General features: G+C 36.3%; 2 protein-coding genes across 2 annotated transcripts in view; one reads left to right on the forward strand and one right to left on the reverse strand.

Moving 5' to 3' along the window:
• The window catches only part of LOC149562010 (DHHC-type zinc finger family protein), a 72,700-nt gene extending 52,529 nt beyond the window's left edge, over positions 1–20,171 (forward strand). Inside the window, exon 7 of the mRNA XM_089825549.1 lies at positions 19,633–20,171. Within this exon, the coding sequence (XP_089681675.1) occupies positions 19,633–19,749 (117 nt within the window). The 3' untranslated portion in view covers positions 19,750–20,171. The remainder of the gene's footprint in view (positions 1–19,632) is intronic.
• Positions 20,172–21,721: 1,550 nt separating this feature from the next.
• Positions 21,722–24,088, reverse strand: LOC149562011 (uncharacterized). Its single transcript, XM_089827934.1, has 5 exons — positions 23,039–24,088; positions 22,853–22,906; positions 22,424–22,652; positions 22,209–22,333; positions 21,722–22,084 (listed from the first exon to the last, which is right to left on the reverse strand). Exons 1-5 carry the CDS (start codon positions 24,086–24,088, stop codon positions 21,722–21,724), a joined length of 1,821 nt encoding a protein of 606 aa, XP_089684060.1.
• Between the last annotated feature and the right edge of the window lie 367 nt (positions 24,089–24,455).

A 24,455-nucleotide genomic window follows, 5' to 3' on the forward strand; every position in this document is an offset into this window, starting at 1 on the left:
TTCACTTGCAAGCAAAATTGTGACTACAGGGTGAAATCATCAAATCAAGCTAGGAGGGTTTTTCGTCCTCAAAAGATAAAATGATAACCCTTTTATGTTCACACTACTCCTTTTATAACCTTTCTCAGTGAATACAATACTAATTTTCCTTTTTGGCTCCAAATTCACTTTAATGTTTGATAATCATGTTTGAAGTATGCAAAATGTCTATCTTTTTTTTCCCTTGAGCCAAATGCTTTCTTTTTACAATGCTTAGTCACTTTTTATTTTCTGAATAAATAAGATAAATAAGGTCCATGCGGCCTTGGTACATGCCAACTTTCACCGGCATACCTTTCACTACACTAGTTACTTTCTTAGTAGGTGAGTTGACCTCTTTGAAGGAACTCGCGCTTGGTTGCATCTTGAGATCCAGTTCCACAGTTCACCTAGCTGTGTTGGTGTAAATAAGTATTTACTATTCAGTAATTTACACTTAAGTTTACTTAGGTTTATGCATTTTCATATTAGTTGTCATGTAGACACCTAAGAGTTTGCATATTCATATCAGTTGTCATGTAGACAACACAGTAGTTAGCAACTTAGCACTCTATTTCAACACATGTTGTCTCACACCTTTCTTTGTGTGATACACCTTTGTGTTCTTACCCTCTCATTGTTGCACATACTTTCATGCACAATGGTGGATAATCCACCTTTGGTGGACATGTGCTTAGTTGCGATGCTTAACACTTGCATGACTCCTAGTTATCTTGTATCCCCTATATATTCAGTCACATCTACATGTATTGTATCTGATTGTCCATTATCATTTTGATCATTACTGAGGTTCTCATTTGATCATTTCCTGTCTCTGTTGTGCTATTTCTTGTACTTCTAGATCTTGGCGTTGTATTCATTGCTTAGAAAAATTCTTACATGGTATTAAGCTTTAGGGAGATTCTTACATGGTATTAGAGCCATAGAAGCATTCATTGCATAGCCATTGGGAAGCATTTTGCTTAATTTTTTAGAGGGCCATGATTCAGATCCGATATTAGCATTATTGTGGGAGTGTCTTGAGCAAAAATCTGACCTCACCATTGTGTTCGGGTGGCTAGTCCGGTAAAATGTGACTATAAACTTGGCTATGTTAGGCAAAAGTCGAATTTGAGGCAAATTCTTTTTTGCAAATCAGAACACTAAGGCCCGATCTGCAAGTTAACGTTATGATCTAAATTTTTTTATTTAAAAAAATTATTTTCAAAAGTTTTGTCGAATCTCACTTTTTTCTGTCATTATTATTTGCATTTTACTGCAATTTAGTTGTATCGGGCAAAATTCGTTGGTGGGCCAAATCAGATAGCCTGCAAAAAATCACAGAGAATATTCTTTGTGCATTGGGTGGGTGATCAAATCTCGACCCCACGCACTGCTAACAACACTGACTAGACAAATCGAACATCATAACCCACTCGAGCCCACTCATTCGATCCCTACAGACTTGGCACATTGCTCACAGCATGGGGACCGCCTGACCATTGTGTCCATCGTGACACGAACTAACGTAGAGCTCATTGACTAAGCTCGAGCCAGTAAAGTCCAAGCAAGTCGGAGATCTCTGTCGTCACATTTTGCATTTGGATTGTAGTAGATCATGTTAGCTGGTTCTCCATTCCCCCACATTGCTAGCAGACATTCACATTGGATTTGAATGCACAATATCCAATTTGCAATGATAGTGGGTTCGATCCGTAGTGAGAGTGCATTTTTTAATTGACACTGAGAGTTTTTCATCGGGACACACACCATTTGTCGAGCTGCGAGGTCATCTCAATCCGTAGCAACATACTCTCAAGGAGTCTTCTTAGCATTGGATTGTCGAGCCACTACACGGCTACCTTCTCTATTTTCCCTCATTGAGCACATTGACATTGACATTGTCGATCTGCATCTCTGAGCTCACTTCAACTCTTGAGTTGCGAACCCTATCTTGGCATCAATTATTTTCAGCGTGACATCTTTGGGTATCATTTCATGAGATCCACTTCTCATGCAATTTGAATTGCACATGGCCTCGTAATCATATACAGATCTTCAAATACGACCAATGACATCTATTGTGCCCACTCATTTCGCTAGTACCCAGCTTGAGCTCAGGAGCCCTCAAGAAGAGCTTGCCCCAAGCAAAGTGATTCGGCATTGTGTTGATCTAGAGCCATCGTCAAACATATTTGTATTTGAAGACACATTAGGCACACTGGGGGCGTAGCTTCTTTCCTAGTCATCACACTTATTGTCTTTCCTGGCATAAGTGGCATGACACATCATCTTTGCCCAGTCAGCATACTACCCTCTCATCATCAGTGACATCAAGATCCAGTTGGTAGTCCACTCATCTTGTGATTGCCCTTTTTTGCCACGAGTTCCAACTTGCGGTTCAAAAATTGATGCCCATGAAGATGTCAATAGGGGTATTTTCTTTTCGCTGTGATGGCCATTTGACCATCGAATTTCATCTCTTGTTTTGCTGAGCCATCTGTTTTGGAAATCAAGCAGCCCTCACCATTTGCATTTTAAGCGTTGTAGGGCCATATCTTGGTCATACGGACTCCAACTTCAGTGCATTTTTTTTTGATTTTGGCCTAAATTGCTTGACCTTTTCAGTGGTGCAGATATTTTCTGATTTTGGTGGACAAATTTTCTAGAGTTTGCAGATTTTGGTGACTATACCTGTCCAATCCTTGATTTTGCAACTTCAGAGGCTCTGTTCTGGCTCATACTGACACATTTTCAGGTACCATTTTTTTGAAAGTGCATAATTTTTAGAGAGCAATCCAAATCTACCATCCTGATATAGGCTTATTTGGATGAAAATTTCACTTTCAATATTTGGTCTATTTTGGCCTGTTGGGTACTTGTACTTTGTTGATCTTTTAGAGATCTTGTGTCCTAATTGTATCGAGTTTGTTTTTGCTTCATATTTTTTGTTTTAATAATCAAATTTAGAAGTCCACTTTGGCTAATTGAGCAAGTGGCAATGTACTCACCCTACATATAAGTGCCAAAATCATCTCTTTAGGGGGGTTTCTTTCATTCATTGCATTTTGGGGGTGAGTTATTGATATAATCATAAAGCTATCATTTCATCCTAGTGTCATACCTTTCACTGGGAATATTATGCATTATGGGCAAAGGGCATCATCACACATTGTAGATGGATTAATCTTTTGCGTCATCTCTAAGGACTCATTCCTGAGCCCTAAGGAGAGTGGACTCAATATGTTTGGTAAGATAAGAACAAATATCTCAAAATTTTACTTAGTGGAACCATGAGTGTATCTCTATTTCATGCCTTTGCCACCTAGATCATGGATATTTAGTGCCCACATAAAATTTGGATAAAGTATTGGGAGCATTTTGGAGATCCATATATTTTTCCATTCCCAAATGATCCATTTGTAGATTGTCTCCTTCCACTTGATGATGTAGATGATATTCCCTTTGATGAAGAAAACTTAGTATTACTACATAATTGGCATCATGATCCTGATGCAGAAGATGAAGAAGAAGAAGAGGATGATGATGATGATTTTGATTCTGAGCAGTAGGACATTCCTTGTCTTCTTGACTTAGTTCCTTCAGATGACTTCTTGACAGACATGCAGGTTTGTTTGTGGAGTCCTACATAGCAGATTTGGGAGACATTATTGATGACATGGATCTTCTCTTTGTTGAGGATGATCCTTCTTCAGTTGTTGCGAGGGAACACTTTGACCCTCATGATTCTCCACTTGATCTTTCTTTCGAGTTTGACATGATTGTGGATACTTTCTTACATCAGTTGCAGGAGGCCTTTTTCACTTTAGAGAAGATAGATGAGACTTTGGAGATTGATTTTCATGAGTCTCACACTTCACTTGAGATTTCATATTGTATGGTTGATCATACTCGTGTTGGAGATTCCTCTTTAGTTTCCTCTGGCATCCTATATTTTGAGGGTTCTTCCTATTGATTGGGGAAGATTCTTTAATACACCTATGGCACCATATCTTCCTAAAGGGAACAACACCATTCTATTTTCATGGTGCAGCTTCTACATTGATCCAGGAACATCTATCAAGGGTGTAGTACATTCTTTATTGAAGGGGGGCTTCTTTGCTTCTCCTCCTACTTCTTTTGAGGAGATATCTTGGTCTTTGGAGTTTGAACAAGAATATTATATGGATCAGTCAGCTTTGGTTCCTTATTTGTCACATTTTTCTTTGGGCTTGATCCTGATTGGTTGGTGGCATCTTCATCATTCAAGCATATGGCAACACATCATCAAACTTCAAAGACTTCCTACTTCATTTGGATTCCCCTTCCTACTTCCTATCTACAATGGGAAGCATTCTTGCACTTGTACTTGGTGTATCTTCTTCCTAAAGGGAGAAATGTTGGTTGTAGGCATTCGATTCCCTTTTGTCTTTAAGCACTCGCCCTTCTTGCAGGAGATCATTCACTATTGGGGGATTTCATTTCTCCTTGTTTCATTCCTATGGAGGATTCTATATTGTATATGCATAATGTATGTCATAATATGGGGGTCTTGATTACTCCATCCATGTATGCATCTTGTTCTTCCTTTTCATTTCTCTTTTTGGGGTAGGGTTTTTCCCATGAGGTTTTCCCTCTTTCTCCACTTTATGAGAGATTGCATTGCATATATTTTGCATTTGTAGTTTGTACATGGGTACCTAACATGGCCTAGTAACCGGAACCCATCATGCATTGCCATCTAGCTCATTGTGAGCTTAAGTGCATTCCCCTAAGTTGAACTTAAGGGGGGGTGTTGGTGTAAATAAGCGTTTACTATTTACACTTAGTTTACTTAGGTTTATGCATTTTCATATTAGTTGTCATGTAGACACCTAGGAGTTTGCATATTCATATGAGATGCCATGTAGACACCTAGGAGTTTGCATATTCAAATGAGTTGTCATGTAGACAACACGATAACTAGCACTCTATTTGAGCACATGTTGTCTCACACCTTTGTGTGATATAGCTTTGTGTTCTTATCCTCTCATTGGTGCACATACTTTCATGCACAATGGAGGATAATCCACCTTTGGCAGACATGTGCTTAGTTGTGATGCTTATCACTTGCATGACTCCTAGTTATCTTGTATTGTCTATATATTTAGACACATCTACATGTACTGTATTTGATTATCCATTATTATTTTTGATTATTATTGAGATTCTCATTTGATCAATCTCTTGTCTCTCTTGTGCCATCTCTTGTGCTTCTAGATCTTGGTGTTGTATTTATTGCCTTAGGAAAATTCTTACAGGCTGCAATGCAGTTGTGAGTGGCTCCTGAATCAACCATCCTCATGATGATCTTGTTGTTCATTTCAATATCCACATGACACAATTGATTTGATCTTCCGACCTTGCTTGCCATAGCCTTTAGTTGATGCTGTGAGATCGTTATTGCACCCAATCCTTGAACCATGCCTATACTAGAGGCTGACCTATCCTTCTCTAAAGTCTTTGTCTGTGTGGAAGTTAGTCTCTGTCACTTCAGACACTCCTTAGATCAATGCTTTTGATTTCTGTAGATAAAGCACCCACATTTCTTCAGAGTCCTAGACTCTACATCCTTTGAGTAATTCTTGGCCAAATCTGTCTTGTTTGTTGCGTTCGACATCCTAGTCGATTTAGTAGCTACTTGAAGCTCCTCCAAACGACTTACTGCTCTTGAATTTACCCTCATCCTTTTTGTGGAATTGCTTCTTGTCATTCTTCTGAGGAGCTAAACCACCAGTATTCTCTTCGGGTCTAGACTTGATGTCTACCAATGCATCTGCGATAGAGATGACATCCTTGAGAGTTTGAGGCGTCATCTTTCTTACTTATACCTCCGCCCAAGGTTTCAAACTTGTCATAAAGAAATTCATTTTATCAAAGCAGCCCTAGTCTGACATTTCCAACCAATGTGTTCAAAATTCCTTGATGTAATCTCTTGTGGCCACATTCTGCCTCATGAACATGACTTTGTATCTCAAGTCATATGTTGCATTCTCTGGTTTGAACTATTGCTTGTGTTGCTTACACAAGTCATCCCAAGTTTCTTTGTTGGCACATGCCTCTTGCCTTCTGATCCTCCAACGTTGTTCTCCACTAGAGTCTGGCCTCTCCTGTTAAACAACAAGCAGCTTCATCAAGTTTCTCCTCATCTAAGAATATCGTTTTCGAGTCTTCAAATATCGGTCCATATCAAATATGAAGTTCTTGAGTACCTTGTCATTTCTCTTTTTGTCACACAAATATGGGGGATTGCACTTATGCCCTATCTTCAACCCACCTCTTTGAGTGAAAACCGCCTTTAGGAAATCAACCTCCCTAGTCAATTTCTGAGCTTCCTCTAACAATGTTTGACAATCCCTTGTCAAGACTGATGCTTCGCCACCAATGTCTGATACTCACTTGATAAAACTTGATATTTTGCTCTCAACTTCCAATGAATTTTTGTCACCATTGCATGATCTTCTAAAAGCAAGTTGCATTTTAAAACCAAAATCTGACCCTATGTATGCATGCTTGCAGTATCATCAATTAGATCCTTGGTCTCAATCTACATAGATGCTATCCGATTTGCTGCACTTATGTCTTCCAAAGACTCCATTCAACTTTCCAAGTCATTGACTTTGTCATTGAGTCTCTGTGTAGCTCTGGGCCTCGTATTCACATTGGCCCTTAGATTTTGCAGTGCCATAGGCTCTGAGTTTGTCGGATCCACAGATGATGTCTCTTGTTTTGACATGAATACACTTTCCTACTACTACGTGCTAAAGCTTGGAATATCAAGCACTGCATTTTGAAACCAACTTTCACGGGGCTAGATTTTTACCTTGTGCAACACTGGTGATCTCCTTGTAGTGGGAAAACTCGAACTATGCCTTCCTCCAAAGATTCAAGCTCAAGCACTTGCACATACAGGTGTTAACACAACACAATATCTTCTTGCATAGTGGAATGATTCACAATAACAATGAATTCAAGAGGTGAGGCAAAGAAGTAGCTTTATTGATTTCAACAAATGGCCCCTGACCAGGTTTACATCAATTTTAGCTATGTCATTGATCACTACTCGAGTACTACCCAAGCGCTCTATACAATTTCCCACCTCTAGGTCTGCATCCACTCCTGGAACACTAACACACACCCTATGCACCTCACACCCTAGCCATAGCTCTACAACTTGATTCCACACTCTTAACACCCTATGTCATGGTTTTCCAGTGCCGATACAACCTTGACTCTTTGGTGAGCCTAAGATGACTTACCTAGAACAAGATACTTGGCCCCTCCCTGATCAAGCATTCCAAGTCACACTACTAACTACCACTACCTTGTTGCTTTACTTCACGCTGCTCTCGCTTACTAAATGTTGTTTTGTACCTCCTTAGATTTGTCCACCATGACACTTCACATGAGTGAATAAAAGAAAACATCGTAGAATGTTCGTCTTGAATGGTTGGGGCTACTCTTATTCGCCCATAAAAGTTTTGGGTAGAAAGCAACCATTGCTTGATGTCCTCCCTAAATGTGTCAATTCAACATTTAGGGCTCAAATACTAAATCCAGGTGTAGCTCGCCCCTTTACAGATCAACAATCCCTTACACCTAATTCTAGAATGCAAGAAATACAATATTTAGAAAGAAAAAATTAGACAAGTACATTTGACACAATTATTTGTACTGGGAAAAACCTCCACTAGAGGGTTAAAATCCCAACCTCACAAAAACTCGATCCTTTATTGAAACTTCAAACTCAATACAATGTTCTCAAGCTTAATCAAAAGAAATAATGAGTTGGATAATCTACTCAACATTGTTAAGTCTTAACAATCAATACTCGGAGCCTTTGCACAGCCTAAGCATAGCCTGCTTAGCATTCACAATATGATCAACACCATTTGTCTTTAATAGTTTACAAAGTATAAATGATCATCACATCAAGAACGATCTTAGACAGATCATTCATCACAATCTTAACAAAATACAATAGTAAGCAAAAACAATGAATTCTGAAGTAGACTTGTCACAACTTTCCTATATAACTGTATATTGGCTGGTTACAAGAATATATATTGCATATGGTCTTAAGAGATTGTTCTAGTGTACCTATATAAGTGAAAGGTCACACCTCTTCATCATGTTTTGTAGAATTTATGACCCTTCATAATTAACCCTCTATTAAAAAAAGTCACAGCACTTCATAATCATAGTCTTTTCAAAAACTTACAACCTTTCATAATCAAAATCATTTCGAAAAGTCACAACCCTTTATAGTTACAATCCTTTCAAAAATTCATAACCCTTCATGATCATAATCCTCTAAAAAAGTCAGAATACTTTATAATTACAACATTTTTGAAGTGTCACAACCATTCATAGTTATGACCTTTTTGACGAGTCACATCCTTTCAATATCATTGATACCTTTTAAAAAAGTCACTTCGTTATTTTCTTCACATTACTTTCCTCTTATATTATTCCTTATTTGATTCCTATCTTTTCCCTCCTCTTCCCTCTTTGAAATAATCTCTCCTTCCTTTTATATCTTATTTGGAAGAGTCACACCTCTTTATTAAATATTTCTTGACCTTTCATTAGATTTAGTTAGTTTATATTATATTCTTTATTTACTTTTTAAGTTTATTATAATTTGTTATTAAATCCTATTTAGAAAAGTAAAATACCTTTTTACAATATTATCTCTTAACAGTTAATTTTATTTATTTATTCATTCATGGTAATTTTATTATTTAATTATAATTTATTTTTAAATCTTATTTTGCCTATAATAAAATATATTATATGTTGTTATTTATCTAATTATATTAAATATTTAATTATTATTTTTTATTTTAAAATTAATATTGATTTTAATATATGATTTTATTATCAAATAAGTAATACATTAGATTAATATATTATTATTTTCTATTTATTAAATATTTCTTGTATTTTTATTTAAAACTTTATTGTTTGCTTATTATTTACTATTAAATCTTATTTAAAATGGGCACATCACATGTGATGATAGAATCAAAAAACTTGAACAGTTCTCACACAGTCACAATAAAGATACACCATTGTCTTGAATTGTAACCACATACATTAAACTTTGCCTTTACGTCACACCGCCTAAAAGACCGCAACGGTAGGAATTCCAGAAGTTGCTGCTTGTGGAAACATCAACACATGATGGCAGTTACTCTTTATGCCAACTGGAATATGAACAAACATGCGGTCTTGAGCTTTAATCAAACCTTCTGCATGAAGCAATAAGAGCAGATGAAAGAGACAGATAGTGACAGCATCATTGCTGCCAGTATGCATGGTTGGCCCCATAAAACTTAAAGCCCAATGGCAATACATTGATGACAGTGGCAGTGTAAAGAGAGTTGTTTCACTTCTACACTATGGATATAAAACGAACAGCTCAAATAGTAATAGCAATCCACAATAGGCAGAGAGTGAATGCACTTGACACACACAGAATAAAGACACTGCATGGCATAGATGGAACAAAAGTATGAAGGGATGGCTCAACATAGTCGAGCTGGGAAAAACTTGAGAGCAAGGTAAACATCAGCAAGGACACAACCTCCACAGGTATTTTGATGTCTCCCGCTGTTACAAAACATGAACACTCCCTCTTAACAAAGGAAATAGCATTTACAGATTTTCAAGTCGTGGAGTCCCTCCACATGAGAAACACGATCACTACACCTATATGTATTAGAAGCAAAACTTTATCATGGAATTTCTCAACGTGATAGTATCATGAATCCACTTACATGATGTTCACCATGGCTACTCCCATGTGTGAAATAAACACAAGCTCTCATCATGGAGCCACTCAACCATGATGTTGTCATTTTAGTCTCTCAACATGACATCCACTGTGGCTAGTCACATGAGTGGAAAGAGAAACAAGGGCTTTGATCTCAAATTTCTCCATCTCAGATAAAAATGCATTAGAAAGGCTTTTGCCTCAAATTTCTTCACCATATGGAGAAAGAATTACTAGGGCTTTCACCTCAAATTTCTCCATCACAGAGAAAAATGCAATACAACATGAAATAAGAATCACTCAAGATGAGACTCTCTCTCAACAAGAGCATCATTCTCCACAATACCAAGCTTGTCTCGAAAATAAGAAAACTTCACTCTAGGAAGTGGCTTGGTAGGAATGTTCGATGTCTGCTTGTCCGTGGAAATGTACTTGAGCTTAATTGCTTTCCTTTGAAGCATATCTCTGAAATACTGATGGTTGATCATTACATTCTTGGTTCTGTCATGAAAAATAGGATTAGCTGAAAGCTTCATGCATCTTTAGTTGTCACAAAGAATCCAAGTTGGTTGTGGAGGCTGCCCAAATAGTTCCACAAAAAGCCTTCAAAACCACACCACTTCTCTTGCTGCCATGGAAGCTGCAACATATTCGGCTTTTGTTGTACTCTGAGCCATACATGACTGTTCCCTGCTGCACTAGGATCATAGCTCAACCTAGACTAAAACAAGCGGAAGTGCTCTACTTGTTAGGCACACATCCTGCCCAATCTAAATTAGAAAAACCTTGCAAGTTCAGACCTTCACAAGATACCCCACTGTACCACACACATATCTCAAAATATGTTTGGCTGCAATAAGATGACTTTGTCTAAGCTCACACATGAACCAGTTGAGAGTGTTAACAATATAGCATATATCAGACTTAGTATTAGCCAAATACAATAATGATCCAATTAACTGTCTATACATAGTGGGATCAACTAAATTTGAACTAACTGAACCTCATAAACTTTTTCAGATTTGCTTCTATAGGAGTTGACATGGACTTGCAATCTAACATACCAAATCTTTTCAAAATGTCAATAGCATATTTCCCGTGACTTGCATTGGTCTTTGCCAATACTTCTAGTCCAAGGAAGCAGTGCATAGGACCAAAAAATTTCATCTCGAATTCAGAAGCTAACTCTTTCTTATAGTTAACAATGAGAGCATCTTCGCTAGTAAGAAACATATCATCAACATAAAGAACTAAGATTAGTGCTTTATCATCAATTACCTTAAAATAGAGATTTGAATCTACATCATTTTTGAGGGAGCCCAAGCTCAATAAATAATGATCTATTCTTTCATACCATACAGAGGGAGCTTGCTTAAGGCCATACACATCCTTTTTTCAATCTGCAGACATGTGATTTCTTCTCATGAATCAAAAATCCCTTTAGCTGCTCAATGAATACCTCTTCTTCTATTACTCCATCTAAGAATGTCGTCTTCACAACCTTTTGATGCTGTTTCCATCCTTTAATTGCTGCAATAGCAATGATAGTTCTGATAGAAGTGTACCGAACTATAGGAGCAAGTCTCCTCATAGTTTATACCTTCCTCTTGAGAAAACAATCTAGCTACAAATCTATCATTATACTTTTCAACACTTCCATCAACTGCATCTTTAATTTTGAACAACCACTTAGAAGAAACAACAGGTTTACCTTTAGGCTTAGGACTAATGAATCAACATCATTCTTGTAATGGATTGATACTCCTCCATTATGACATCCCTCCATACTTGCTGTTTTCAAGACTCCTCAAAACTTGAAGGCTTGAATTCAATAATATAACTCATCAAAGCAACATATCCTACAAACTTATGAGGTTTCTTACTTTCTTTTCAATTGCCACGTGGGGCTGTATATTTTTCATCCTCTTGCATGGTATGTTTGTCCCACAAAGGTCTCTTCTTCGTAAAATGAAATATTAATTGGACTAGCAGTAGAATCTATAGGATCAACAAGATTTCTAATTCAGGAGTCTCCCTCTGAATCTCAGGAGGAGTTTCAAGGGCAGCAATATCCATATCTTGAGAAGGCTCAAGATCTTCTCTATCGATTTCCATATTACTCTCTTTGGATCTTTTGCAAGATACATCTTCAAATGAAACATCTCTACTGATTTCAATATGCTTTTGACCTGAAATTTAGACCTTGTAAGCTTTTGATGATTCACTGCAACCAACAAAAATGCCCTTCTTGCCTGAAGGTTCTAACTTAGACCCTTTATCTTTCAGTACATGTATGTAAACTAGACACCCAAATTTTTTGAGATGACGGACTTCTGGTTTAATAAGTATGAATGCTTCTTCAACAATTGTATTGTCTAGAATTTGATGAGGACTTTTGAATATGCATAACTGCCTTGCAAGCTTCTACCCAAAGAAAAGTCTGAAGACCTTGATCATGGATCATGGCTTTCACTGGCTCAAACATTAGACCCGCTCTTTCTTTCTGCAACTCCGTTTTGTTGTGGATTACAAGGGACACAGAACACCCACTTACTCTCAGCTTCAATATATATTTTTTGAAATTTACCAAAAGTATATTCACCACCTTCGTCAGACCTTAAAACTTTGATCCTTTAATCAGACAAATTCTTCACAAGAGCTTTGAACTCTTAAAATCTAGCCAATACTTCACCTTACTCCTTAGTTTTCAGAAAATAAATCCATGAATTATGAGAGAAGTCATCAATAAAAATAACATAGTACCAAAAACCACTTAATGAAGCAACAAACATAGGACCACACAAGTTAGAATGAATCAGCTCCAAGATTTCTTTTGCTCTAATTTCAGTATCATGAAAAGGACTTCTAATGTTCTTACCTAGGGCACAACCTTTGCAGACACCCTCATGTTTTTGATTTAGCTTTGGAAGATCAATGATCATCTTCTACATGAAAAAAAGGTTCTGAAATTTAGATAAGTGAATCTCTTATGCCACAGCTCATTAGCACTTATGGAATAATGTTCTAAGGCCTGAAAGGGTGAGTTGAAAGTCTATATAGAATCTTTCAACAAACACCAATTTCAAGAGCTCTTAATGCTAGAGTTTTTTTTCCATGCAAGAACTTTGCCTTAAGCAATGCCACTTGGTATCCTTTATCTTCCAACACTGAAATAGGAATCAAATTTCTCTTGATTCCAGAAATGAACAATACATCACTTAGATGACGAGGAATTCCCGAGTCTAAATGAAAAGATGTAATTCCAAGACCAGCAATGTCACACCAATAATAACTTGTAAATGAGTATCATTTCCTATTAGATTAGAGAGATGCGCATGGTATCCTATAATATGGCAAGATGCTCCACTGTCAACCAGCCAATTATCACTATTAGTAGAAAGTTAGAAACATTACTTGAAAGAGCAGAAATAAATAAGAAACCCTCTGAATTTTCACTTGATTCTCTATGAGAAGCATTCTCAACATTTGTAGCAACAGCTTGGTGCTTGGGTCTTGATGGACAATCTCTATCAAAGTGACCATACTTGTCACATCTGAGACACTGAATCCTTGAGAAATCCCCCTTCTTAGTTTCCGGGGCAGAATCGAAATTCCTATCTCTGAACCTCTTAAAATTTTGTCTCCTTCCTTTTAGAAGTATGGGCAACAAGGACACGATCTTCTTCATAGTGAGATTTACACCCGTTTCCTCTAGCCTTTAATATGCATTCCTCTTGAATGTAGTCAGCTCTCAACTGATCAAACTTGGGTAGTTTATCTCTTCTGCTAATCTCTTGAATGAAAGATTCCCAAGAATGAGGAAGACCATTCCTCACCAACGTAACTAGTTCTTTGTCCTCAATTGAATCTCCAGTAGCATTGAGACAATCCTTCAATTTTGTGATCTTCATGAAGGAAGATTCAAGAAATTCTCCTCTGGCCATCTCAATGTGCAGGAGTTGACGTCTCAAGGCTAGAACTCTGATAGTGTTGTTGAATTCATACAAACTTTGAAGACGATCAAACATCTCTTTAGCTGAATTCAACTTTGATATAGCAGGTGCCAGATGATCCTTCATAGAATCAATCATTATCTTTCTTGCCATGATATTATTCTTTCTTCACTGGGCTTTCTCAGCATCATTTGTTGGCTGAGCTACATTAGTAGTCACATAGCTCAGAAGATCAATGAGGACCCTGGATTTCTATGAAGTAAACTTGGATCCACCATCCAGCATGTCTTCGAGTCCATTGATCATTGTTGGAAACTGAAAGTAGAGCAGAGAAAAATTCGAAGCTTAAAAAATTCTGGTTCTAGATCATTTACTTAGACCCGCTCTGATACCATGTTAAGTTTTTAACCAGAATGCAAGACAACAATATTTAGAAGCTCAAAATCAGACAAATACAATGACACAATTATTTATCCCAAGAAAACCCTCCACTTGAGGGTGAAAAACCCAGCCACACAAAAATTCGATCCTTTATTGGAAACTGAATATGATTTTCTCAAGCTTAATAAGAATAAATAATCTATCTGGGATTGTTAACTCGTAACAATCAACAATCAAAGCCTTAGTGCAGCTTGAGCATAGCCTGCTTAGCATTCACAATATGAACATGACCATCCACATTTCACAGATTGCAAAGTATAAATGATCATCACATCAAGAATGATCTTACACCGGTTATTCATCAAATTCTTAACAAAATACAACAGTAGGCAAAAACAATGAATTCTGTAGCAGACTCGTAAAAATGCATTAAACCAATCCCGTGGTGATAGAATAAAAAACTTCTGAATAGTTCTCACACCATCACAACAAAGTTACACCAACATCTTGAATTGTAACCACAACCATTAAACTTCACCTTTATGTCACACTGCCCAAAAGACCACAATGGTAAGTTGTGGCTTGTGGAATCATTAACACTTGACAGCAGTTACTCTTTATGCCAATCAGAATATGAACAGACACATGGTCTTGAGCTTTAGTCAAACCTTTTAAATGAAACAATGAGAGTGGATGAAAGAGGAACAGTCACAGCATAGCCGGCACCAGCATGCATAGTTGGCTCCATAAAACTTAAAGCTTGATGGCAATACATTGACAACAGTGACAGTGAGGCCATTTTCCTTTGACACTTCATATGCAAAGATGGTAAGGAGAGTATAACTGGTGGAGATAAAATGAACTGTCGACCATAACAGACGGCTTCAGAGCAAGCTCAGATGGCAATGGTAATCCACAGCTGGCAGAGAGTGAATGAACTTGACACAAGCAGAATAAAAACAATGCAAGGCATAGGTGGAACAGAAGTATGAAAGGGATGGCTCCACACAGTCGAGCTGGGAAAAACTCAAGAACAAGTTAAACATTAACAAGGGGTTTACACAACCTTCACAGGTATATTGATGTATCGTGCTGCTACAAAACCTTACATGATTTTCTGTGATTCTTTGAATCCTTTTGGCATCATAACTTAGGCCTCAATTATGTTATGCATTAGTAGTTTCCTCTCTGCCACAAGAGATTCAATATCAGCATGACCTGATCTGATTCAATTTTTTTACAAGTTTCTTTGTCTATTGATTGTTCAACTTTTGGAATATTGATTTGTTTGCATTTATTTCTGAAGATTTTATAGAGAGGCCTTTTCATAAGGAGTTCAAAATAAGTGGAAGAAGTAGATCCATCTAATTCTTCTATCCTAACTTCATAATATTTTGGATCAAATCATTTTAGAGATGCTTTATAATCTATATAGTCAATAGCCAAATTGAAAATATTTAAATAAATGGTTAACAGTAATAGATACATCATACTACTGGCCAACTAATTGAAAATGCATGGTTGTTGTCTCTCACCATACCATCTTGACCTAGATATATTCATTTATATAAGAAAACGTTTTGGAAGACTGTCATATGAATCTGGATAAACATGTGCACTTAACTAAATACTTCTCTTAATTCAACTGCAACAGATTTGATATATACGGAGGCTGGTGAATCACTTCTTTTTTTAACAGTTTTCTACTTTTTGGATACAGTTTTTAATTATTAAAGTTTATCAGCGATGATTAGTTTTTTCATTTTTTGAAATAATTGCAGTGAACTAAATTGGCAACTAATGGAATCAGTCCAATGTCAAATTTAAATCATTTTGTTGGGCAAATTCCTGGACAGTGGTAACATATAGCAAATTTGAAATTTGTGCCGGCAGCCATCAGCAATATCATGTCACAGAATTTACATAGCTGTTGTAGTAGAGACTAGCACAATTTAACCAAAGAGTGGTCCTATTTCTGCTAACTACGCTGCTCAATCTTAAACTGTGGACTGCTATGGGTATTAAGAAATTCAATTCAAGACTGACAAATGATTCAAGCAAAATCACATATAAAAGATAAATTACTCAAGTATACAGCTGATGATCCCTAAAGCTTTCTCTGTTTCATGGGTTTCATCAGTTTTTGTTCACGAGTTCATGCTGCAAGTACGTTAATACCGAGTACCTTTTCCTTCAAATTTCTTCTTTCTTGCATTGAGGACCTGCCTGTTTTGTAGCAAGGTGTGTTTTCACCTTCTTCAAATGAATATCTTGCTGCTAATTTCAAATCTGTGTGCTTTTCACCTTGTTCTTGAAATTATGTGCCTGAGCTAAAAATACAAGAATTACATATGATACACATGGGTAAATGACAACTGAAAGGAAATTACAAGCCAGAGTCATGAACAATGAAGTTAACACAAATGGAATGAGTATGTAAGAGCCAGCTGAATCATCTCCACAAGTTTTTCAAAAAGTGGATTACTGATACTGGTACCCACCTACTGTATCAGTTAGGAAGCATAGTAATGTTTTTATGAGTTGACTATAGAAATTTGTTTATTGACGCTCTTATTGACAATTGTAGAATGAATTTGACTGCAATGGCATTTCATCATGAATGTTGTTAATCTATTACTCTACCTTCACCCTGCAATACCAACCTAGGATAATGTAATAATAACATCATTTTAGTAATAAAGTCCACACTGCACAACTGAGAGGGTGGGGGGAGGCAGGGGGGTTGAATCAGTTGTGTGCAATAATTATAAACTTGAATCTTCTTAATCAAATCACTAACCAAGAATATAACAGTGCATAACAAGATCAAAACCAACAGTATAACACAAAGATAGTTGCTCTCAAGGAAGGCCCTGTTAAGGGAAAAATCTCAGTGGGGATGATACCCACAAGATTATGCACTAGTATGAAAACTTTCCTATTAGGAAACCTGACCCTGTTAGGAGTTGATACAGTACATTTAGTACAACTATCCCTATTAAAGGACAAGTCCCTGTTAAAAGGTGCCAATACTGTTAGGAGTTGATGAGAACAAAAAGCTCACTGCCAGAGCACACTGCTCAAAGAGAGAAGGTTGAACCCACCTTCAAGAAGACTCACTGTCTAAAGACTTAGATAAAAGGTTAAAGCCAGCTTCAAAGATTTACAAATCTAAATGATGAATTGGTTGATGACAACACACTTGTCTTAACAGTTCCAATGAAGTACACTTAGGAATCATAACATGTCACTCATACCGCTTCCAAAGCATCTGACAATCCTTTAGCTCTACTCTAATATCTAACATTAAGGTTCGCATATACAATTTCATTCCATACATTTGACACAATACAACCAAGGAAATTACTTTCCTTTATACAAGTTATAAACACGCAATTAGGTCGGCCTATTAGGACTTCCCTAGTGCACAAATAATTAAATAGACCCATTTTAAGATGCACATGGCACCTTTTACAATTATACAACAATTACAATTATCAAATTACATGCCACAATCCATAATTAATGCTACACCATCGTGTCAGCTCCCAAAAGCAATTATCCATACGCCACACGCTAGCAATCATCACAACATGAACCAAATGACTTGCAAATCCTGAAACACGCACTATTCGAAGTCTTCTACCATGTAATATTCATGTGTGTCTTGGTGCCTACAGAAGTACCTTCAGTTTATGAGACCAACAAGCAAAGACGCCGTACATGGTAGGAAGCTGAAGGCTGCACGGTAGGAAAGAGAACACTTACAGGAATAAAGAAGGCTTCGTATAGGGTTTGAATCCGCTATTCGGAAAGTACAATTAATTCCAACGTTATATGCCAGATAAGATAATATTAGAATGCCAATTGCACAAGATACATGTCAAACAAGAATGGATGTTGAACATAGATATTTGCCAATTATATTTGCAGATAGATGGTGCTCCAGATGTGCCAGACCCGAAGCAAAGTAATACAAAGAATTAGAATAGGGTGGGGGTTTAAGCCCACCTAAACCGGAATAGCCAAGTAAGGAAGGTCTTCCACTTCCAAAATGGCAAACAATTCAAAACTCCAACAAGAATTTGCAATACAAAGAAATAATCCAAATCGCATACTAACAACTTCCTACATGCCGCACTTAAATACCCCTTCGGGGAAAATTCTTGAGGGTTTACAAAAGAATGCCAACACGGCAAACACCTACGAATAATAAATAAAAATTGGGCCCCCTTGTTAATTAAATCAATTAACTAAATAAGTCCTTTTGATATTATTTAATTTGTACGACCATTTAATTAATTAACCTAATTAAAATATTTTATTAAAAATTAGGGACATTACATACCATGCTTTATGCTCGCAAACCTTAAGTCCAACTTGCCAACACGTTATATCCAAAATACAACAACTACCTATGGCATATTTCTGTCACTAGCTTGCAATTGGTCTTCACAAAAACATTTGTACCTTACTCAAATCATTACATAAAGAGTTGCGACAATAGACATAAGGTCTACGCTCATCTTGCAACACATATCCAAGCTCTCATATGCAGGAATGTCCTACATTATCCATACTGTTCTGATCAATACCCTGTAACGCACAAAATCTAAGTCTGTCCAACTCCTTTATGAAACTCCTGAACATATGTTGACATCAATGACAAACCTGCATATCAACACTCATCTAAGAGCAATTCCAACTCAACAAACTCTCTTATCATCAACAATCTCTCCAATATTCAACACATCATTCATTTATCAACTAATTATGTGACTAGCAGTTCTGAAGCCCATATGGTTTTTAACTGACTTTGGTTAAGCTTTAATACAGGAATCTATGGTGTTTTGGATGACAGTTTTTTGGGTTGCTTCTGCTAAATAAAATATCAAGGTTACCTCAAGTTTCCATTATGGGTACGTCAGGGTATGGGGGATGAGTTTCTAGGATGGCAATGTTTTTGCTAATTTTGGGGACAACTAGGGATGGCTATATAAAAATAGGGGAAATTAAAATGTTCAGGGAAATTTAAAATATAAGAATTGACAAGATTTTTGTGCCAAACTTCTGGTATTTTGGGTCAGTGGATTTTCCTGTAGATTTCAAAGTCAAAGTCTAGTAGGCATCCCCTGTCTCTGGGATGGGGACAGCTGAAAATGAACCCTGGGAAGCATCCCTGGGTAATGTCGTAAAATATGGAATAGGAAAAACTAAATGCTTGTGTGTATTTCTATGGAGGATAAAAGTTGGAAAACTTCACATTTCTGGTTTGATACTAAAATGTACTTTATTGCTTTCTAAACTGTTAATTGTTATTTTACAAATTCTGATAATGTTATGCTGTTTAAGCTATTTCATTAATCTTAATGATCTTAATCATGAGCATTTATTATATAATGTTTGCACTTTTGGAAGAACTGAAACATACTTGGTGGTCATATAAATTTGCTTCATTCACAGGTGCTGGGACCAAATCTGGCTACATGGATTTGCCCGACAGCATTAGGGCATATTGGTTCTGGTCTTCGATTTCCAACTTATAATGATAACATTTGTGAACAATCCAGTTCTGCTTGAATATTTTCCCTGGTAGCTCTTCAAAAGATAAATAAATGGCCATATAAATTCTGATAGATGCAATCACCTGAGCTGCAGGAAAGATTGGCACTGCTACCTGATTTTTGACATTTAAAGGTAACGTTTCCCTGGAAAACTGGTTTTTCCTTGAGCTTGTGATGATTAATTGTCATTTTGATACTTCTTGGAAAGCTATTTCTTGCTTTGCAGTGCATGGATAATACATTCATAGATGGTAACTTTTCAAACTTTAAACAGTTCAGCATTTCAGTGTTAAGATTCTTTTCATGTCAAGGGTTGTAAGTAGTGAGCCAGAGGCTGTGCTAGTGTTGCTGATTCTTCACCATTTTGTTGAGTCAGTTTCACTGTTGTAACAAGATTTTAAAAGTGGTAATGAAATTCCAGAATTGGCCTTCGGTCCATGCTTGTGATTCCATGGTTTGAGAGAAGATTTGCAGTTTGAATCTGAATGAAGTGCAAAGATAAATTGCCAGAACAGAATATTTAATCAATTATTTAGTGAAGCTCTGATATAGCTCTATATGTTTAGTTTAATGCTTTAAGAATAATTGTGTTGCAGTTAAAATTTGTGAGATGGAAGCCTAAATTTTTTCATATTCGTTTGAAATGACAGATTCTCACAAATCACTCAGAATGAAGTTTGCAGTGTAATTTTTTAACATCATTTAATTACAATGCACTTAAGAAATGTTCACTAAATATGACACGAAGGCATTTTAAAATATGTGTTTCTAGTATCTACCCATAGAGCTGAAATGCATGGCAACAGGTTTCAAAGATCCAATTTGGTTTGTGTCCAAAAAAATTGGATATCTGGAATTGCAAAGAAGGGTCAAACTTCTGTAGGATCTGGAAATCCATATGCTGAAATAGAAATGTCCAGCTGGTCAGAATAAATTGGCTTTGCCCAGATTTGTACCAGATCTGGCAACAGTACCAAAAAGTGACGGTCTTAATGAATATTAGATTTCTATTTTAGTAGTAATCTAGGATCATGTGCTATTCAAAGCACAGAAAATTCGATACTACATCCTTAGTGGTTCATTGCAATGAGGAGTGCTGTCAATTTGGGTTTATTCTCCACTTCTATGATTTCACTATCTCAACAGTATTGATTTGTTAGTTTTTCAAATGAAAACCTGCTGACATACAATGACAAAGGATAAACCACCAAGCTTAAACATCAAGTATGTCATAAATGTAAAGCTATATGATACATAGCCTTACAACTCCACGGTGTCATGTAAGAGTGAATCGTACCTACCAACCTCTTGAATATTTTTTCAATATTATTTTATTAATATTTAGATTCTAGACCGAACCTAGCATACTCCTTGTGATCCAATGCTAGATGAATTTATTGTCTAAACTGAAATGATGCGGGAATCATGCCCAATATTCAGAATTCAACATATCTATGTTAAAACCTAAGTTGCCGGTACAGGTACGGGGATGTTGATATGATACGCTGGTACGGCAATTTTTTGGGGCAGTTTGGGTACGACCATAAAGAAAAACATAAAAATTATAACTATATAAATATTTGCAGGCTTAAAAGTAAAAACAAGATCAAAATTCAGAATACGACAGATTATACATGGTAAACAAACTCAAAACTGCCATTAATATTAAAAATTCAAAATATCTCAAAACATGAATTTTATGACAAATTATTCAAAATTTGAATGCATTCATTGGTTCAACATTAAAATAGCTCACTTAGTAATTACAAAGTACGTATCAATGATATAGGCATCATATAAGATCATCAACATCAGAATAAAATAGATCATACATGCTAAACAAACTCAGTACTGCCATTAATCCTAAAAATTCAAAATATGTCATAACATGAGTTTTATGACAACTTATTCAACTCGTTCATTGGTTCAACATGAAAAGAACATGCTTAATAATTACTAATTACGCTTAAATGATATATGATGCCATATCATATAAGATCATCAACATCAACATCATCATTGACAATAACATTAGATGATGCAGGTAGACTAGAATCACATGCTGATGCAACCCCACTACTGCTTGCACTAGGAGGACGTTGGATACCCAACTGCACATCCATTAAAGATTGTGCAGCAGCTGAAAAATCCAAATCAGTTCGCTCCGGATCTACATCCCAAAACTTTATGCCCCCTTCCTTGTACTCATTTTGACTATGAGGAAGAAGGTGCAAGTTGTAATGCACATAAACTAGCTCTTTTGCCTTACTTGCAACCAATCGATTGCGTTTCATTGAGTGAATAAAGGAGTATGCACTCCAATTTTGCTCAGATGAGGAGGAACTAGCAACCTATTGAGACAAAGTAAGGGGCATAAAAAATGTCATTCAAATTTTGAAGTTAAGAATATTTGTTATTTTTACAAATTGTAAACAATATAAAGTTAGAGAGTGCAATAGAAATGGAAAAACTTACTTGTGATAAAAGTTTGATTGCAAGAGTTTGGAGGTGCGGTGATGTATGACCATTAAGGTACCACCAAGCATGAGCATCCTTTGTATACTTGTCACAGAGAGTAGAAGCACTTTGACCATTGGAAGCTACAAAATCAGCAAACTCACTTGTAACTATATTCTCCATTTCACGATCAGGGAGAGTTTTGTAAGTGCTTTCCTACACCTTTCACTAACTTCTTTCTACATCTCTATATGGTGGTACCCTTGATGGCATAGCAAGAATTTCATCACTATAAAATTTGGGAGTCAAGGAAAATGCAAGATGGAGTGGGGTGGTCATTTTATTCCACTGCTCAACACAAATTGTTTGCACCTCTTTAAAGAATGTTTCTTCGGGATCTTGCTCCTTTTCATTGATGACATGCTTCATTTTCTCAAGCATTGAATCAATTCCATCATATACCTTTCCCAAACACGAATGATCCATGTCGGTATAACGGATCATACTCATGATAGGCTCAGTGAAACTAAGAAGATATCCCACTCGTTCCACTAGGTGTCATCCAATATCATTTGTTTTACATTTATAGCCCTTTCAATGTTGGATTGCCTCCATAGTGACTAGCGTTGACTAATAACCATACTAGCAAGTGGCTCTCGTACCTTCACAAGTCTCCTGAACGCAATTGTGTTGGATGCAAATCGAGTCTCAGCAACCTAGTAAAAAATAAAATTAAAACTTGAATTACAAACTAAAGATGTGCTAAGTTTAAAAAGTGAATTCATAATTATTAAAGTGAAGTACAAAATTCAAAAGTTAAGAACTAAACTTAAAAGTATTTCAATTACCTTCAGCAACTCCAACTGCGAAAATGATCTAAAAATGGCCTGTGACATGTGATCGTTTCTGATGAACATTTGGATCTCTTCAGCTTTTGCATAGATATCTTTGATCCAATTAATTTTTCTGCCCAACTTTTCTAGCATAAGATTGAGAGAGTGCATTGCACAAGGGGTCCAAAATATGTGCTCAAACCATGTCTTAATCAACATGCCTGTAACTTTACAATTCTTTGCATTGTCTGTTATTACTTGGACAACGTTTTGAGGGCCCACATCTTGAATGCATTGTATAAGGATGTTAGCAATAAATTGTCCATCCTTCACCTGCCCTTCACAATCCATAGCTTTAAGAAACATTGCCCCTTTGGGGCACACTACAATCACGTTGATTAATGAACGATTTTTGGCATCCTTCCACCCATCAGAAATAATTGACACTCCTATTTGTTTCCATGAATTCCTAATTGGAGCCAATGCAGTGTCTATGCTTTTTACCTCCCTTGCTAGTAAGGTGCTACACACCACCTCATATCCTAGCCCCATGTACTCTTTTGGAGCCTCATTTACTTTTCTCAACATATCTTGCCAATATGGTGATCTCACAATATTAAAGGAAAAACCATTTGCATATAAACGTTTTGCAACACTTTGATCTACAATCTCCCTAGCATCATTCTTAAACGCACTCTCTAATGGCCCCTTGCTTCTCTTCACATTAATAGGTTCTTCAGTTCTACCTAGAAATGGGTGGCTCTCTACTATAACATCATGAAAGTCATTATGAGATGGAGGAGGCTTATTTGATTTCTTCCCTTTCTTTAAAGGATGGTTTGTGCCACGAGAAACTCTTGCATCTGCTTCCTCTTGCTCTCTAATATAGCCTACTATTTGTTGAGGCGGTAATCCATTGCCATCCTCTCCTGGACATGCTTTGATACCTTGTTGGGGAATTGCACAAAGATGGGCTTTCACACGACTAGATAAACTTTTGTACCTCACATTACAAAAATTGCATATCCAAACAAACGTTCCACCTGCTTTAACTTGTTCTATCATTTGGACATATTTCCACAAAGGTGAACTTGGATCGGTCTTGAAGGTGGGAGACTAAGAGCTAACATTAGTTGTCATTATCTTGTTAACAACAAATTAAAATCCAATTATTAAATAATAAAGATGAAAAAATTGACAACTATAAAAAAAATGAATTAATATAATTATAATCATAAATTTATAAGTTATATTTCAATAACAATTTTATATTATTATTTATTTAATACTTAAAACTTCTATCATTGATTATTTAATATTTTATTATTTAATTAATACATTAATATACACAATATTAATTTAAATTATATTTTTTAAATTTTTAACTCAATATTAGAATTAATTTATTTTCCTATTACTATATATTATAAAT

Source organism: Cupressus sempervirens, chromosome 4 (genome assembly GCF_028749045.1).
Source record: "Cupressus sempervirens isolate cs-2001-9-10 chromosome 4, ASM2874904v1, whole genome shotgun sequence".
NCBI lineage: Eukaryota > Viridiplantae > Streptophyta > Pinopsida > Cupressales > Cupressaceae > Cupressus > Cupressus sempervirens.

Coding starts and splice junctions, on each gene's coding strand:
- LOC149562011 (XM_089827934.1), bottom strand. CDS start 24,088: ATGATAGAACAAGTTAAAGCAGGTGGAACGTTTGTTTGGATATGCAAT. Junction 22,653..22,852: donor CGTTCAGGAGACTTGTGAAG/GTACGAGAGCCA, acceptor TGTTTGGGAAAG/GTATATGATGGAATTGATTC. Junction 22,334..22,423: donor ATATAGAGATGTAGAAAGAA/GTTAGTGAAAGG, acceptor CTGATTTTGTAG/CTTCCAATGGTCAAAGTGCT.